The sequence below is a fragment of the Hemitrygon akajei genome, chromosome 24 (genome assembly GCF_048418815.1).
Source record: "Hemitrygon akajei chromosome 24, sHemAka1.3, whole genome shotgun sequence".
Classification (NCBI taxonomy): Eukaryota; Metazoa; Chordata; class Chondrichthyes; order Myliobatiformes; family Dasyatidae; genus Hemitrygon; species Hemitrygon akajei.
This window is the reverse complement of record NC_133147.1, coordinates 8,081,281-8,097,831: the sequence shown is the minus strand read 5'-3', so window position 1 is coordinate 8,097,831 and position 16,551 is coordinate 8,081,281. Positions and strand designations below refer to the sequence as shown.

General features: G+C 40.8%; 1 protein-coding gene across 2 annotated transcripts; it reads left to right on the top strand.

Annotated features, from left to right (window-relative positions):
• The first annotated feature begins 1 nt into the window (after position 1).
• iqcc (IQ motif containing C) lies at positions 2 to 15,992 on the top strand. Of its 2 annotated transcripts, none has more exons than XM_073028281.1 (6): positions 2 to 112; positions 5,206 to 5,349; positions 11,648 to 12,017; positions 12,865 to 12,986; positions 14,724 to 14,779; positions 15,692 to 15,992. In XM_073028281.1, the coding sequence occupies exons 1-6, from the start codon at positions 2 to 4 to the stop codon at positions 15,696 to 15,698; spliced, it is 810 nt and encodes a 269-aa protein (XP_072884382.1). In that variant the 3' UTR covers positions 15,699 to 15,992. The 2 variants fall into 2 exon arrangements, with proteins under 2 accessions (XP_072884382.1, XP_072884383.1); XM_073028282.1 differs by lacking the exon at positions 2 to 112 and adding an exon at positions 135 to 260.
• The last annotated feature ends 559 nt before the right edge of the window (positions 15,993 to 16,551 follow it).

The window sequence follows — 16,551 nt, the reverse complement described above, 5'->3', positions numbered from 1 at the left end:
CATGTCAATCACCTCAGCAAATCGTCGGCAGTTGGTCTACTCTACCATGCGTCACTTCCTCAGGTCGTTTAAAATGGCGGCGGCAGAGCTGCGTAGAGTTTGTACCATCCAGGTCAGCTTTTAAAAGTTTTTTTTGTCGATTCTTCTATGATCGGAGTTCTGACCACAGAAAAGTGTGCTTAAACTTCCTGATATAGCTAAATTCTCGTTTTAAAGCTGTCAGCAACATTTAGGTGGTTGCTATGGTGACAGGCCAAACCGTGAGTAGAAACTCGGTCTCAGCTCCAATTGAAATGTCTTTTTTTTTTGCAAATAGTGGTTAAATAATAGCTACTTCAGTCAGCTATTTTTTCGTTGGTCTGGTTGTTTATTTTTAAACAGGAATGCAGCCTATCTGATGGTACGTGCATGTGATGCTGCTGCAAGAAGCAGCATTGTACCTGTACATACTCGACTTGAAGGCAATCCTCAGTAACGTGCTGGAGAATCAGAATAATTATTACACGCTCTGTGCTGCCCTTTTATTTGAGGAATTAAGCTGAACCCCTAGTCTGGAAGCTGCAATTTTTATTTATCTTCAAGCATGAATCCGATTACTTTCTGAATCCAGGACCCTTACGGATGGGCCCTGCAAAAAAAAAAGTTACTATTTCCTGTTCCTGGCACAATAGGCTGTTGTAACATAAAACAACTACAACACAGGAGCAGGTGTTTTGGCCCACAGTGTTGCATGATTACTGTCCAGTCCATCACAGGTAAAGCCCTCCCACCATTGAGCACATCTACATGAAATGCTGTTGCAGGAAGGCAGCCTCCATTATCGGTTATGTGACTGTGGCAGTCCAGAGACAGTTCAGCATGTTTTGCTGAGTTATAATCGATATAAAATTGAGAGAAGCATATTGTTCAAGAGGCTGTCTGACTTAAATGTATTTTGTTTTTGTGTTAAATCTTTGTTTGGCCACCATCTGTTTCTACGTGCGACTTGTGTATACTCAAGAATTTGAGTTGCTTGAAACTCTAACTAAATATACATCCTGCGGAGGGCAGTAATATACCTAGATGCGTCTAAACTGCTGGAAATGGAGGAAGAAGAAGAAGAAGAAGCCTCCATTATTGGGGACCCCACCACCCAGGTCCTGCTCTCTTCTTGCTGTTGCTATCTGGAAGATGGTACAGGAGCCTCAGGCCTCATACTAACATGTTCAGGAACAGTTACTACCTCTCAACCAACAGGCACTTGAACCAAAGGAAATAACCTCACTCAATTTCACTCACCCCATCATTGAAATGTTCCCACAATCTATTGGCTCACTTTCAAGGACTCTTCATCTCATGTTCTCGGTACTTATTGCTTATTTATTTTTTGTACACTGGTTGTATGTGGTCTTTCATTGATTCTGATACAGTTATTCTGTAGATTCGTTGAGTGCGCTCACAAGAAAATGAATCTCAGGGTTGCATATGGTGACATATATGTACTTTTTAAAAAAACTTTATTTTTATTGTTTTGCCAATAACAGAACAAACAGGATAAAAACAGACAGGGTCATGATAGGTGAAGTAAAATCCGTATCTTATAGAAAAAAAATAGAGAAATGGGTTACATTGCTGTATCAAAGTTAAACAAACTCTTTTGTCCATAATTGTCCTTCAAAGTCTCAGGGGACTTTTAGACCCATGACTTTAAAATCCATTCCACAGGTTCCCTCATAGGAAGAAATAAAACAAAGTTCTTCAAACCAAATAAATGTACAGTGAAGATGTCATTTCAGGTTCAAATAAAATGTCCAATTTTCCCAGCATCTTTCAAATTTTTTAGTGGCATGTCTCAGAGAAAATCAATCGTTCCATAACATAAATTTCTTGAACTATTTCTATCCATTCCAGGACTGTAGGAGACTCTTGGCTTAGCCATTTCCTGGTAATTGCTTTCTTACTGGCTGCTGGTAGTATTTGTAACAAATATATTTCATGCTTTTTGAGCCCATTACCCAAATAAATAACATTAAAGATGCCTTTAACAGATGCCTTGTGCAGGAAGGCACAGAGTCGAATGTACTTCCTAAGAAGGTTGGCGTCATTCAATGTCTGTAGTGAGATGCTGAAGATATTCTATAGGTCAGTTGTGGAGAGCGCCCTCTTCTTTGTGGTGGCGTGTTGGGGAGGAAGCATTAAGAAGAGGGACGCCTCACGTCTTAATAAGCTGGTAAGGAAGGCGGGCTCTGTCGTGGGCAAAGTACTGGAGAGTTTAACATCGGTAGCTGAGCGAAGGGCGCTGAGTAGGCTACGGTCAATTATGGATAACTCTGAACATCCTCTACATAGCACCATCCAGAGACAGAGAAGCAGTTTCAGTGACAGGTTACTATCGATGCAATGCTCCTCAGACAGGATGAAGAGGTCAATACTCCCCAATGCCATTAGGCTTTACAATTCTACCGCCAGGACTTAAGAACTTTTTAAAGCTATTATTAATGCTTTTTGAGATGGTGATTTAGATGCATATCATATTTTTTTTACTGAGTTAAGTATTGTATGTAATTAGTTTTGCTACAACAAGTGTATGGGACATTGGAAAAAAGTTGAATTTCCCCATGGGGATGAATAAAGTATCTATCCATCTATCCATCTATCCATCTATCCATCTATCCATCTATCCATCTATCCATCTATCCATCTATCCATCTATCCATCTATCCATCTATCCATCTATCCATCTATCCATCTATCCATCTATCCATCTATCCATCTATCCATCTATCCATCTATCCATCTATCCATCTATCCATCTATCCATCCTCTGGGCTGATTATTGACCTTATCTCTGTTACAACGTCTAACCAATAAGACCAAATCTTTGGACACTCCAGACATACATGTACTTTTATAATAAAATCTACTTTGAACTAATTAAATTAGTAATCAAATGCCTAAATAAACTAATATTTTCTGCTGATACAGTGTCCATATCCTTCCATTTCATCCACATTCAAGCACCTATCTAAGAGTGTCTTAAATGCCTGTTGTATTTCCCTTCACCAACCACCCCAGGCAGCACATTCCAGCTCTGTGTATACACTCAGTGTTTGAAATAAATAAATTTGTGCTGCATATTTCCTTTGAACTTGCCACCTTATATGAATTTGCTCTAAAATTAGATATTTCAACCCTGGGGAAAAGAAACTGACTCTGTATTCTCTCTAAGCCTCTCATAATCTTATAAACCTGTATCAGATCTCCCCTCAGTCTTTGGCATTCCAGAGAAAATAACAGAAGTTTGTCCATCTATTCGTTTTAGCACATGTTCTCTAATTCACCCATTTTTCTGATAAGTCAAAAGCACATCAAAGTCTGCAGATGCTGGAAATCCAAAGCAACACACACAAGAAGCTGGAGGCACTCAACAGGCCAGGCGCATGTGTGGAAATGAATATACAGTCAAATTTTGGGCCGAGATCCTTCTTCAGGACAGAGAAGGAAGGGGGAGTATGTCAGAATATAAAGGTAGGGGAGGGGAAGGAGGCTAGCTGAAAGGTGATAGGTGAAGCCAGGTGGGTGGGAAGGAGAGGAAGAATCTGATGGGAGAGGAGCAATCCCTGCAGAGGGTAAAGGGGGTGGGGGGGGGGGGGAAATATGTTTAGTGGTAGGATCCCTTTGGAGATGGTGAAAGTTGCGTAGGATAATGTGTTGAATGCAGGGTCTGATGGTGTGGTGGGTAAGGACAAGAGGAACTCTTCCACTATTAAAGCACTGAGAAAATGGGTGAGCGCGGATGTAGGGAAATGGAGGAGATTGCGGGTGAGGGTAGCCTCATTCGTAGAGGGAGGGAAACCCCATTCTTTAAAGACCAAGATAATCTAGATATCTACCCCAGCCAGTCCTACTTGGGTGCATTTGGATCAATGAAAGATCAGCCCGAGTGCAGAAGACAACAAACTGTGCCAATTCAACTATAAATAAATGGCAATAACTAACAAGAACATCAGATAAAGAGTCCTGAAAATGAGGTCACTGGTTGTAGAAACATTTCAATGATTCAATGATAACTAACTTGAGTGTAGTTATCCCCTTTTGTTCATGAGCCTGATGGCTGAGGGGTAGAAACTGGTGGTGGGAGTCCTGAGGTTCCAGGATCTTCTGCCAGATGGCAGCAGCAAGAAGAGAGCATGGCCTGGGTGGTGGAGATCTCTGACGCTGCTTTCCTATGACAGTGTTTCATGTAGATGTTCTCAAAGGTTGGGAGGGCTTTACCTGTGATGGACTGTGTCAAATTCACTACTTTTTGTAGGATTTTCCATTCAAAGGCACTGGTGTTTCCATACCAGGCTATGATGTAGCCACTCAATACGTTCTTCGTAAACATCTGAATGTCATGCCGAATCTCTGCAAACACCTGAGGAAGTAGTGGCACTGCTGTGCTTCCTTCACAATTGCACTTACACAAGGGTAGTGGGATGGTGTTACCTGAGAGTGATGATCATCAATAGTAAACCTGGTCCAACCAGGTTGATGTCACAGCCAAGAAAGCTCACCAATGCCTATACTTGCTCAGGAGGCCAAAGAAATGTAGCATGTCCCCTTCGACCCTTATCACAGAAAGCATTCCACCTGGATGCACAGTGACTTGGTATGGCAACTCCTCTGTATGTGACTACAAGAAACTGCAGAGAGTTATGGACATAGTTCAGCATGTCATGGTAACCCAGCTCCCCTGTATGGTCTCTCTATACTTCCGGCTGTCTCAGTAAAGCAACCAGCATGATCAAATGATGGAATTGAAATGTTGTTTAACAAAAACCAAATGGTTCAATTTAATTAATGTCAGAGAATGTATGCAGTATACAGACTTACTCTTCACAGACATCCATGAAACAATAAACACCAAAGAGTGAATGACAGAAACATCAGAACCCCAAAGCCCTTCTCCCCCTCCCATGCACAAGCATTGACCCTCCCTTCCCCCTGCCAACAGAAGCACCGACCTCCACCCCCCCCAACATCCATCATGGAAGCAATAGCAACCCCCACCCCCCAAAGAGTCCTTGATCTGGAGTTCATCAAAAACAACAGTCCATAACCCCGTTGAATATTATTTTAAATGGAGCAGATAACAGTACTCTGCAGGGATATAGACCTATTTATATTAGGAAAGCAGTTTGATGTGTTATATATATCTTTTAAAGTCCTTGCATCCATTTGTAGGCTCACGTTAGAGGCTATTTGGTAAGAAAAAAGTTCCGAAGTCTCCGCCAGGACTATGAATGTATTGTGAGAGAAATCGAAGGGGTTACGGACATGTTGGAATGGGATGGGAAAGAGTTGCCTCGACCCAGATTTCGGAATCAGGTATGTAATGTATATTTGGAAATAAAACTTACATATTTAACTGGCCTTTTAGATCTGGGGTTCCCAAACTGGGACCCACAGGCCTCTTGGTTAATGGTAAGGCTCCATGGCATAAAAAAGGTACAGTCTTTAATGAGTATTTCACATCAGTATTCACAAGGAGAACAACAAGGATGATGCTGAGATTAGGGGGGAATAAGTTGATATTCTAAGGTATGTCAATATCAAAAAGCAGGTGGTGGTGTGTATTCTGAAAAACATTAAGGTGGATAAATCCTCAGGGTCTGATAGAATTCGTCCCAGCATACTGAGAGCAAGGGAAGAGGTTTCTGTGGCTTTGATTGAGATCTTTGCATCCTCCTGTAGAAGATTGATTAGCCTATATTGATGTGTTTGTTTATGACGGGCAACAGAAACAATCCAGGAAAATATCAGAGTCAGCATCAGGTTTAATATCACCAGCATATGTCATGACATTTGTTAACTTTGCAGCAGCAGTACAATGCATGATAAGTATAGAGAGAAAATTAAATTATAGTAAGTATATATATCTGTATACTAAATAGTTAAATTAAGTAGCGCAAAAATAGAAATTAGAAAAAGTAGTGAGGTAGCATTCATGCATTCAATGTCCATTCAGAAATCAAATGGCAGAGGAAAAAAAGCTGTTCCTGAACTGCTGAGTGTGTGTCTTCAGGCTTACCGGTATGTACCTCCTTCTGATGGTAGCAATGAGAAGGGAGCACATCCTGGGTGGTGGGGATCCTTAATTATAGGTGGTGAGCAGACCTTAAGTGATTGGAGAAGATGCATTTGGAAAAGCAGAGTTTTATTAGGGATAGTCAGCGTTGTTTTGTGCAGGACAGGTCCTGTCTCACAAATTGACAGTTAAAAAAATAATATTTATTTACTTAGAGCACGGAACAGGACTTTCTGGCCTTTTGAGCCACATCATCCAGCAGTCCCTAGTTTAACCCTAGCTTAATAATGGGACAATTTACGATGACCAATTAACCTACCAAACAGTACACCTTTAGACTGGGAGGAAACCAGAGCACCTGGAAGAAACCTTGTGCCGAAGATGACTGATGGCAGCAATGAGAAGAGAGCATGAACTGGTGGTGAGGATCTCTGATGATGAATGCTGCATGGTTAGGAGGGTTTCACTCGTGACGTACTTTGCCTCTTATTACGTACCTATATCAAGTCACTCCCCTCAGTCTCTTTCATTCCAGGGAAAACAAGCTCAGCCTGTCCAACCTCTCCCTCCCCCCCCACCCCACATAGCTAAAGTCCACCAATCAGACACCGTTCTGGTGAATCTGCTCTGCACTCTCTCCAGAGCAAATAATACATTCTAGTCAGTGCTTTGTAAATTTCTTACAATACCTCCCAACTTAGCAAATGGTCTTAAAGATGGAATATAATTTGAAAAATAGTGAAGACTAATTAAATTTTAGCATCATTATGTGCCATGTTGTATGACGTAGACGATCATGGTCTCATGACCGTGATTGTTCTTGGCACGTTTTTCTGCAGAAGCAGTTTGCCATTGCCTTCTGGTCAGTATCTTTACAAGACGGGTGACCCCAGCCATTATCAGTACTCTTTGTGATTGTCTGCCTCGCATCACTGACCAAGACTTGTGATAATACAACTATTATATAGACATGCAGCTTAGTAAATTTAAAGTTGTTGCATTCAGGCCTAAAGATTTAATCACTACGAAGGCTTTATTGCTCTTGTGGGATAACTTCTTTCCAACAGGGGGCGGCAGATGGTAGGAGGTCACTCTGCTTGGCAGGTAAGAGTTGTTGCTGTGAAAACAATCTGTGGTTCTGGGGTCTCCTCTGTAATGGTTGTAGGAGTTGGCTCTGGGACTGCAATAAATGGTTTTGACAGCTTGGACACGTCTCTACTTTTCTCGACTTTTCTCTCCGGATCTACTTTGCTCCTTGCACTTGTACATTTTGATCTTGGGAAGGTGCATTTAGTTCACTGGAGTATTCTGTTACTAATCCTTCTTTTGCTCCCTATATGATCTGATCTCTTGGTTTCCTCTTCCACAATATCATCCGACAACTCCCCCATTTTTGTTACTTTCTTCTTGGTCTTCCATTCATCCAGCTGGGTTTTGTTTGTTGCATCTGCTTTTACAAGCAACTTATTGTCTCCCATTTAAAGTTCATGTAGATTCTGGTTCTTTATACACAACAAAGCCAAATACTTGCAACTTTCCTGCAGCTCCTTGAACACTTCCAGGTTAAAAGCAAGCTACACTTCACAAGTAATTGCCTGGTTAACATATCAGAAGCTTTCTACAAAAACTGTTGTAGTGGGACCACGCTTTCATGCTTCTCTGAGCAGCATGGTCCTTCCGTGGTCCAATATGTTTCCAACCAGAGGCACAGAGATTGGCACCAACACCTGTTTGCCCTCTACTGAGCAACGGTTCATGGTGTACAGCATGGAGTCAGTTGTGGCATCATCCAGTACCTTTCTTGATTCGCTTTCAATTGACTCTGTTGCAGGGGATGCGGCAATGCAAATGGTGGATGGATCTCCAATCAAGCTGTAGTTGTCTCAGCCATTCAGGTGCCCACAGTTCTGGCCTTCCTGATCTTACTACATACAAGCTCAATGTGGCTTGTTGTTTGTTGTATTTACTGTTACGAACATCATTCCCACAGGGTTATCTTTTCTTTAGTATAGTTTCTTAGTTGGATATCTGTGGGCTTCAGTTCAGTGTCATTGAAATGTCATTCAAACTCATTTTGTGAAATGATTGAAACACCCAAGCAAGTGTCCAGTACCATTTTAATTAATTTGCCATTCACTTTTGCTGTAAGCCATATTGCTTGTCTCTTGTAAGTTTTCAAATTTTAAATCTCAAGGCTACCCAGTCCTGTGTCACTCTCATCATTGTCAGGTTTTTCATAAACAGCGTGCAAATCAGTGCTCTTTTTGAAACTGGGGCTTGACTTTTATCTTTTCCTGTTCCCTATGCAGTCCATTTATTTTTGTCTGCCCGACCTGCTGACTGATGTTATTAAATGGCAGAACAGACTCAGGGAGCCACGTGACCTCCTCCTGTTTCCATTTCTCATGTTCTTATTGAACCCAAGTGAGCCGTGTAAAGGAAAGAATAATCATTCCACGTCCTGGGAATGACTTGAATGTTAGTCAATCTACTCATCTGGATGCAAAAGAACAAACAACTTTTCTCAATATTGTGGATTGAATTTATTCTTTAACCATTGTCGTTCCCACTAGGTCAGAGGTTATTTATTTCTGTTGTTTATCAGACATAATGTGCATGATTTGGCTAAAGCAAGTGTTTCCAACTTTTTTTATGCCCTGGACCAATACCATTAAGCAAGAGTCCATGGACCTCAGATTGGGAACCCTTGGGCTAGAGTGTTCCATAGGTGTTACATCCTTTGAGACATGCAGAGAGATTTTTAAAGATTAGCTTTATTTGTCACATGTACTTTGAAACATACAGTGAAATGCATCGTTTTTTGCATCAGATCAAATCAAATCAGCTCTGATTGTACTGGGAAGACTGTGAGTATTGCCACCCTTCCAGCGTTGTATGCCTTTGGACTGTAGAGGTAATCAGAGCACCTGTAGGAAACCCAGGTATGGGGAGAAGATACAAACTCCTTACAGGCAGCAGTGGGGATCGAACTGCTATTTTACAGCTAGCTTTTGTAAAGTACTGCTGTAACCATGCCGTAGTTTACCAAGACTATAAAGGCAGAGATTATAAAGGATGTTAATGCAGCTTTTCTTCCAAAGGATTTCTGACTCCTTACTCAGCTAGAAATTATCTTGTAAAGGCTGATTTATACTTGTGCGTATGGGCTACGCCGCAGCCTACTCCGTGGCCTTGATTTTCACTTCTGCGTCGCTCTACGCCGTAGTGAGCATGCATCGGTGTGCGCCAAAACACTAGTTGGCGGTGGGGTTTCTATGCCACGGTGTTGAGTTTCTTCGTGAGAGACATGGTCGAGGAAATGCATTTCAAACATTTTCACATGTCGGCAGGTAGATTTGACAGTTTGGTTCATCTATTTCGTCTTGGTGTACGCACAGCCTACAAACATGGTGGAGAAGAAGCAACTGGAAATACGTAGGAGGAAATGCGATGCTACCAAGTGGACCAATCACAGTTGTTGCGGTCTGCATTGCCGCAATGCGTGAGTAACTTTTCTGGAGAGGTGCACGTCACCCTATGGCATAGGGTACAGTGGTACGGTGTAGGGTATGCGATACCTATGACGTAGATGCCACGCACAAGTATATATCAGCCTTAAGTATTAAGACAGTTATAAACTGTAGTCTTCTTCAGTAACCTTAACTGTTGTGAGAGCAACTCTCTTTTCCTTTAGCCAACATCAATACCAATCCTGTTCTTCTGGGAACAATTTTCTTTAAAATCTATAGTAGTACTTCTGCCCAAGTCGATTCATCTTTGGACCTGACTGGATAACCCATTTTACCATGTGACTTCACTTCAACACGAAATATCTATTTGGCTTCCTTCTGTAGCAACTTGCAAAAAGGTTTTCCATATCTTATGTGTCATAATGGCCAACTGACCCCATTCGACTCATCTTGCTCAGTGAGCCTTCTGGAAATCTATTCAAAGTTCAAAGTACATTTATTATTAAAGTATGTGTATTATATACAACCTTGAGATTCGTCTTCTTATTTTCAGCCACAAAACAAAAAAATACAACGGAACCCATTAAAAACAAGACCATCAAATACCCAATGTGCAGAGAAATAAAAAGGGAGTCTGTCCACAGACCTTTATTTCAGGGCAGTGCAGAGCAACGAGCTGAACTGGCCAACCCTTGTCTCAGACTCCAACACCCTGACCTTTTCAGTCTAGCCCAACACCAAAATCATCTTTGAAACATCGGGTTCAGTCATGGCCTGGAGAATCTATTCCATACTATGAATTGAGCTTCCTGAATACACATCAAGATGCCTCTATCATTGTCTTGATGTAGTTTTTTAATAAGACTTGTTCCCTTTCCAATTAATTCAAGGTTTCCAACACCTGCAGAATCGTTTTGTGTTTGTAATCTATCACTATCCTCTTTGCAGTCCACCATCCTGCCAGGGTTTGTTCCTACCCAGCAGATGCACCAACGTTTATTTTATCCAGTAGTCGGTGCTTTACAGACAGTGTTCTCGTACAGCCAAATCAATCTCCACTCTAGTTGTATAAATGGATTTCCAGTTAATGTATTGGTTGCAACACCTCACAAACCTTGCACTGACCTTCCCCCATTCTGTCTGGTACATCCAGAATGCTGCATGTAGATATGCACAATGGTTCTTGAAAATATCCTGCCTGCTTTCTCTCTGAAGACAAGAGTGCTAGGCTCTTCAGTCTGTTGTGGTAAATGTAGTCCCTCAACCCAGGAACTATTCTCATAAATCTTTTCTATACCCTGGCAAACATCGTCATATCCTTCCTGTACCTAGTGACCAGGTCTGAACACAAAATGCTGGAGAAACTCAGCAAGTCAGGCAGCATCCATGGAGGAGAATAAACAGTTTTGGGTCAAAGACTTTTCATCAGGATTCTTCCAACTCTTCCACCAATCACCTTCCAGTTTCTTACTTCACTCCCCCCTTCCCCCACCCACTCACCTGGTCTCACCTATCACTAATTTGCTTGTACTCCTCCCCTACCCCTACTTCCTTATTTCAGCGGTTCCCAACCTGGGGTCCATGTACCACTCGGTTAATGGCAGGAGGTCTATGGCCTAAAAAAGGTTGGGAGCCCCTGTTCTAGCTTATGCCTCCTTCCTTTCCAGTCCTGATGAAGGGCCTTGGACCAAAACATCAACTAATTATTGCTGTCCATTGATGCTTCCTGATCTACTGAATTCCTCCAGCTTTTTGTGTGGGTTGCCAGTGGTAGAGTGTAGCAGTTTAGAAAGAAGCTGGTGGAATGGACTGACACGAGATCAAGTTTGAAAACATCAAACACCCAACGTGCAAAAAAAACCAAATTACGCAAATGGCAAAAAACAAGTGAAAAACACAAAATATAATACATCAAACTGCAGAGTTATTGAAACAGTCCAGGAAATGAGATGAGGGAAAATATTTTACTCAAAATCCTTACTTGAAGGGAAAGCAATTTTCAAGCTTTATGTGCTGACATAAACTGCAGATGGCTCTCCATAGATGCTGCCTGACCTGTTGAATTCCTCCAACATTTTATCTACTTTTCTACAACAGCTGTCTGACAATTTGTTTTCATCTTCTCCAGGTTTCAGGAACAGAAGGTGTCCACAATATACTTCAAAGTAAAACGTCTGAAACACTTTGCCCCGAAGCAGAAGAAAGCACTGACCATCCACTACTTGAGAATGATGAACCAGTAAAGGATTCCTGTGAAAGCACAAACCCCTCCAGCAGGCAAAGTACTCCCAAGCAGCTGGATGCTCCTAACACTCTGAACGTAGATACCAGTTCACATGAACACATACCACATATCGAAAGTACGGTTCCATTTTCAGAGACAGAGCAAACATTCTGTGCAAGTGGGGATGAAAGGAAGGGCTCTGATAATTCCTCCACTGTAATGTCAGCATGCAATCGTGCAGTACTGGAGAATATATCCAACGGCAGCTTTACAGGTAAAGTGCGAGATTCACTCAATGGTACATAACGATGAGGCTCACAATAAAGGGAATCCCTTTGAAATTGAGATGAGGTGGTAATTCTTCAGCCAGTGGGTGGTGAATCTGTGGAATTGGATACCACAAAGGTCTGTCAAAGTCATGTCATTAGGTGTATTTATGACAGAGATTGTCATAGAAAAATACAGCACAGAAACAGGCCCATCAGTGCACCTAGTCTGTGCCAAACCATTTAAACTACCTTGTCCCTATAGGTTCTTAATTGGTAAAGGGGTTAAGAGTTATTGGAAGAAGGTGGAGTATGGGGTAGAAAAATAAAGCAGCCGCAATTGAAAGCTGGTGCAGGCTCAATGGACTGAATGGCCTAATTAAGCTCCTATATTTTATAAATTCAATTGTTTTTACTCTTAATAGCTATAAAATGTTTTGAAATATTAATTGTTTTGCACCAATGTTACAGTTAGTTGGAACAGGTTTTTGGTTTGGGAATGATGACTTTGAGTTCTAAAATTAATGAGGAAAGTATTCTGTTTAGGTGGCAAGAAGAGAAAACAAAAAAGTTCTTTGCACAGATGGAACAAATGCTTCCATTCTTCTCCACCTATCTATTTTTATGCATTCCTTTTGGGAACTGCTTAAATGTCCCAATGATGTATTCTGCTGTAAAACAGTTTTATGCCTTATCAGATTCTTGCAAAAATGAAAACATATTTTAAAATGATACCAAACTTCTTATGCTAGCCAGACTTTCCTTTTAAGACCCATTGAAAATGACTGGTGTGAGGTGTAAGCGACAGGTTCTGTAACACTACATGCTGAGGAATGTTGTCATTTGAATCTGCAGGACCTCTTTGTAAATTGCAAAGGAAAGAGATGCCTTCGTCATTCCAGGAACTTCAGAACTACAGAAGTAGCCTTGCTATGGAACTCTTGTGGCTACAACAAGCCATTGTGAGCCGTAAAAATGTAAGTAATAAATTCATGTGCGATTGAGAGTATACCCAGGTTTGACATATAAAGGTAAAAAGCACCAATTTGTATCTCATCCATCCCCGAAGTGATCATTCCCTTCATACGCAGCCCAGGATGAGTGCACTACATACTATTTACAAACCCATATAGGCTTGGTCCAGCAGCTCCATCAACCACAAGAAGGACATGTCACGCTGGACAACACTTTTTTTCGCAAGTGTTGATTCCTCAGAATTTTTTTTGTTTATGATACACCATGTGAAGCTGGACACGAATATAATTTCTGACTACTGGTATCACATAGGAATTTGGAGAAACAAAAAATTAACTTTTATTGAATATAATGCATTTAATTCCATAACAGTGCTGATGCTTTGCAATAATTCAACTAAGCTAAAAGTCGTTTTTTTGGTACTCAGCGTCTGAGGCTTCCCCCTTTAGGTGTCCAACAGTACTCAGCCAGCGTTGATGGATTCCAGTTGCCCTGATACCATTTCATCTTGACTGCAGTGTTCTGGTGAAACCTTTCACCATGCTCATCACTGACCACACCAAGATTTGCAGGGAAGAAGTCTAAATGGGAATGCAGAAAATGAATCTTTCGTGACATGTTGCACTTCATGGTTTTGTATGTTTGAAGCATGTTGTCAACCAGCTGCAGGTAGTTTGGTGCTCTGTAGTTGGCAAGAAAATTTTCAACAACATCCTTGAATGCCTTCCACGCAATTTTCTATGGTCCCGCTGGAAGTTCTTTGAATTGCCTGTCATTGAGGACCTGTTTGACTTGTGGACCAATAAAAATGCCTTCCTTAATCTTGGCATCAGTTGTTCTGACTTGAATTATGAATTGAAATAACAAATACAGGTGATTTTTGAAAACTGGTGTTTAACAGGGGAATTTCATGGTGATTTTCATGATTAGCAGCCCAGAATCTATAAGATATACCCAAAAGTATTCAGGAAATAAAATCTTTGTTGTCCAGTGTTATCGGTCCTTATCCAAATCCTGGAAGTTCTTGCCCAATAGTACTGTGTAGCTACCACTATGGGCAATTTACAGTGCTAACAAATCTACCAGCTTGTATTGGAGCACCAGGTCACGGAGGATGTGCAAACTCCACACCAACAGGACCTGAGGTCAGGAATGAACTTGAGTCACAAGCTGTGAGAGAGCAGCAATATTAGCTATACCACTGTGGCAAATTGAACCAAAAGCAAACATTCAAGCCCAAAATATCTGGAATGCATCTGGTCAAGGTCTCTTTTCAATGAACCTCAAGTACTATATTCCAATAAGTGCTTATTGTACCCGAAATCAAAGGAAAAAAAATCAATTCTCAGAAGGTATTTGATAATACTGGGTTACCAACAAACACAATAACCTAAACAAAATGTATCTTTACTACAGCTAGAGGGCCAGAATGTATGCTCATGCCCCAAGTAACCTAAGTCAGCACCTTCACGAAAGGTCTTATCAGTACCTTCTTAAGGGTAGTTACAGATGGACAAATAAATGCTGACTTTACCACTGATGACCAGACACCAGAAAAGTTGTTTTTCAGAAGTTCTCAAATCCTCTTTGATCATCTGGGTTAACATCTCCTTGGGAACTAGTAGAAGATTTGTTTAATTACCCTGCTTTGGGTTTTTTTTCTCATTAAAGGTGCTGTTTAAATGAAGATAATTCTCTTTTAAATTAATTCACTAACGGTCTTTTTTTTCACTTGCTAGTATCTGATACTGAAGCAAAAGTTGGGAGCTCCAGAATTGGCAACAGCATCTGAACTGTAAGAAACAAGTTGGATAAAACTCGCTTTTTGTAGTTTTTCATCAATCAATGAACTGGCTACGACGAGGGGGATACCACAGAACAGGTTCACATGGGCAAGCACTGTAACAGAGCACCTGCTAGAAACCTTTAACCAAGAAAAGAAAAAAGGTTTTAAGAATGCAACTTAATGCAACCTTGAAACTGTAATTCTATATTTTAAAGTTTGTAATTCTGTGTTGCAGAGTTTAAGACTAGAGGACACAGCCTCAGAATAGAGGGATGTCTGTTTAGAACAGAGATGAGGAGGAATTTCTTCAGTCAGAGCATGGTGAATTTGTGGAATTCGTTGCCACAGATGGCTGTGGACCCAAGTCATTGAATATATTTAAAGCAGAGGTTGAAATGTTCTTGATTAGTCAGGGAGTCAAAGGTTATGGGGAGAAGGCAGGAAGATGGGGTTGAGAGGCATAATAAGTCAGCCATGATGGAATGGTGCAGCAGACTTCATGGGCCAAATGGCCTAATTCTGCTTTGATGTCTTATGGTATGTTACAGGTAGTTTGTTTCAAGATCATGATTCGTTACTGGTCCTGTTATAATTCCAGTCATAATTCTACACTTCAGAAAATTATATTCCTTCTAAATTAATATTTGTAACTGGTTTTGTGGTCAGGGGACTGGAGCGCCTGTTGCTAATCTTGGGCATCCATCCATCCCTGCTACGGATAACCAGTTGTAACACTCGTCAGTTTGTCTGACAAAGTGGCTTACTTTATAGAGGAATAACCTGCTGCTTGATGATGTTATTTCCTCTGTATTTTCTCTCAAGGTTAATGTGTTGCTAATTGATGACTGGTGTGAGGATGAATTTAATACAGATATTGTTATTAAAGGCAATCTAATTTGTGGCCTTGGTTTCTTTGTTAAGATTCTGATTGCTCGCTGAAGAAAGAATTCATGGAAAAGAAGCCGGACATTTCCCTAAGGAAATAAAATAATTTAAATGCCTGTGGTGCCTAATTCTCCACATTTTATACAAGAGCATTTCTGCACAGAAGCCTTAGTGAGCTGTTCCTGGCAAATCCTCAAATAAGGACCATAAATTTAAATATATACACTGTTTTTTATGGAATACTGTATAGTTTCTGTTGTTATTTTGAAAATTTCCTGTACAGACCTTTTCCTCTGCACTTATCTATGAGAAAGATTAATAAAAATATATTTTGAAATTATATTAAAGTTTTTTCTTGTTTCCAAACACTGCCCAACACATTGTATGATAGGTAGCTGTAACCTCAAACTCCATCCTTCAAGCACAATTCTTTAAAAATAATAAAGGAATACTGGCATTCCCAGTTGCTAAATTTCATTTGTGATTCATAAAGTTCTGATAATGGTTGGATTTCCAGGAGCTTCACAGAATATTTCATCCCATAGCTTTACATAGACCTGATGGTCTTACAAGCTACCCTGTACAGTCACATTTCATCTGGCGCACCTCAGGGGTGTGTGCTTAGCCCATTGCTCTACTCTCTCTACACTCATGACTATGTGGTTAGGCACAGCTCAAATGCTATCTATAAATTTGCTGATGACACAACAATTGCTGGAAGAATTCAGATGGTGACGATAGGGTGTACAGGAGCAAGATATATCAGTTGGTTGGGTGGTGCTGCAGCAACAATCTGGCACTCAATGTCACTAAGACCACACACTGATTTTGGGTTTCAGAAAGGGTAAGATGAGGGAACACACACCAGTCATAGAGGGATCAGAAGTGGAAAGAGT

Coding starts and splice junctions, on each gene's coding strand:
- iqcc (XM_073028281.1), top strand. CDS start 2: ATGTCAATCACCTCAGCAAATCGTCGGCAGTTGGTCTACTCTACCATG. Junction 5,350..11,647: donor GACCCAGATTTCGGAATCAG/GTATGTAATGTA, acceptor CATCTTCTCCAG/GTTTCAGGAACAGAAGGTGT. Junction 12,987..14,723: donor CCATTGTGAGCCGTAAAAAT/GTAAGTAATAAA, acceptor TTCACTTGCTAG/TATCTGATACTGAAGCAAAA.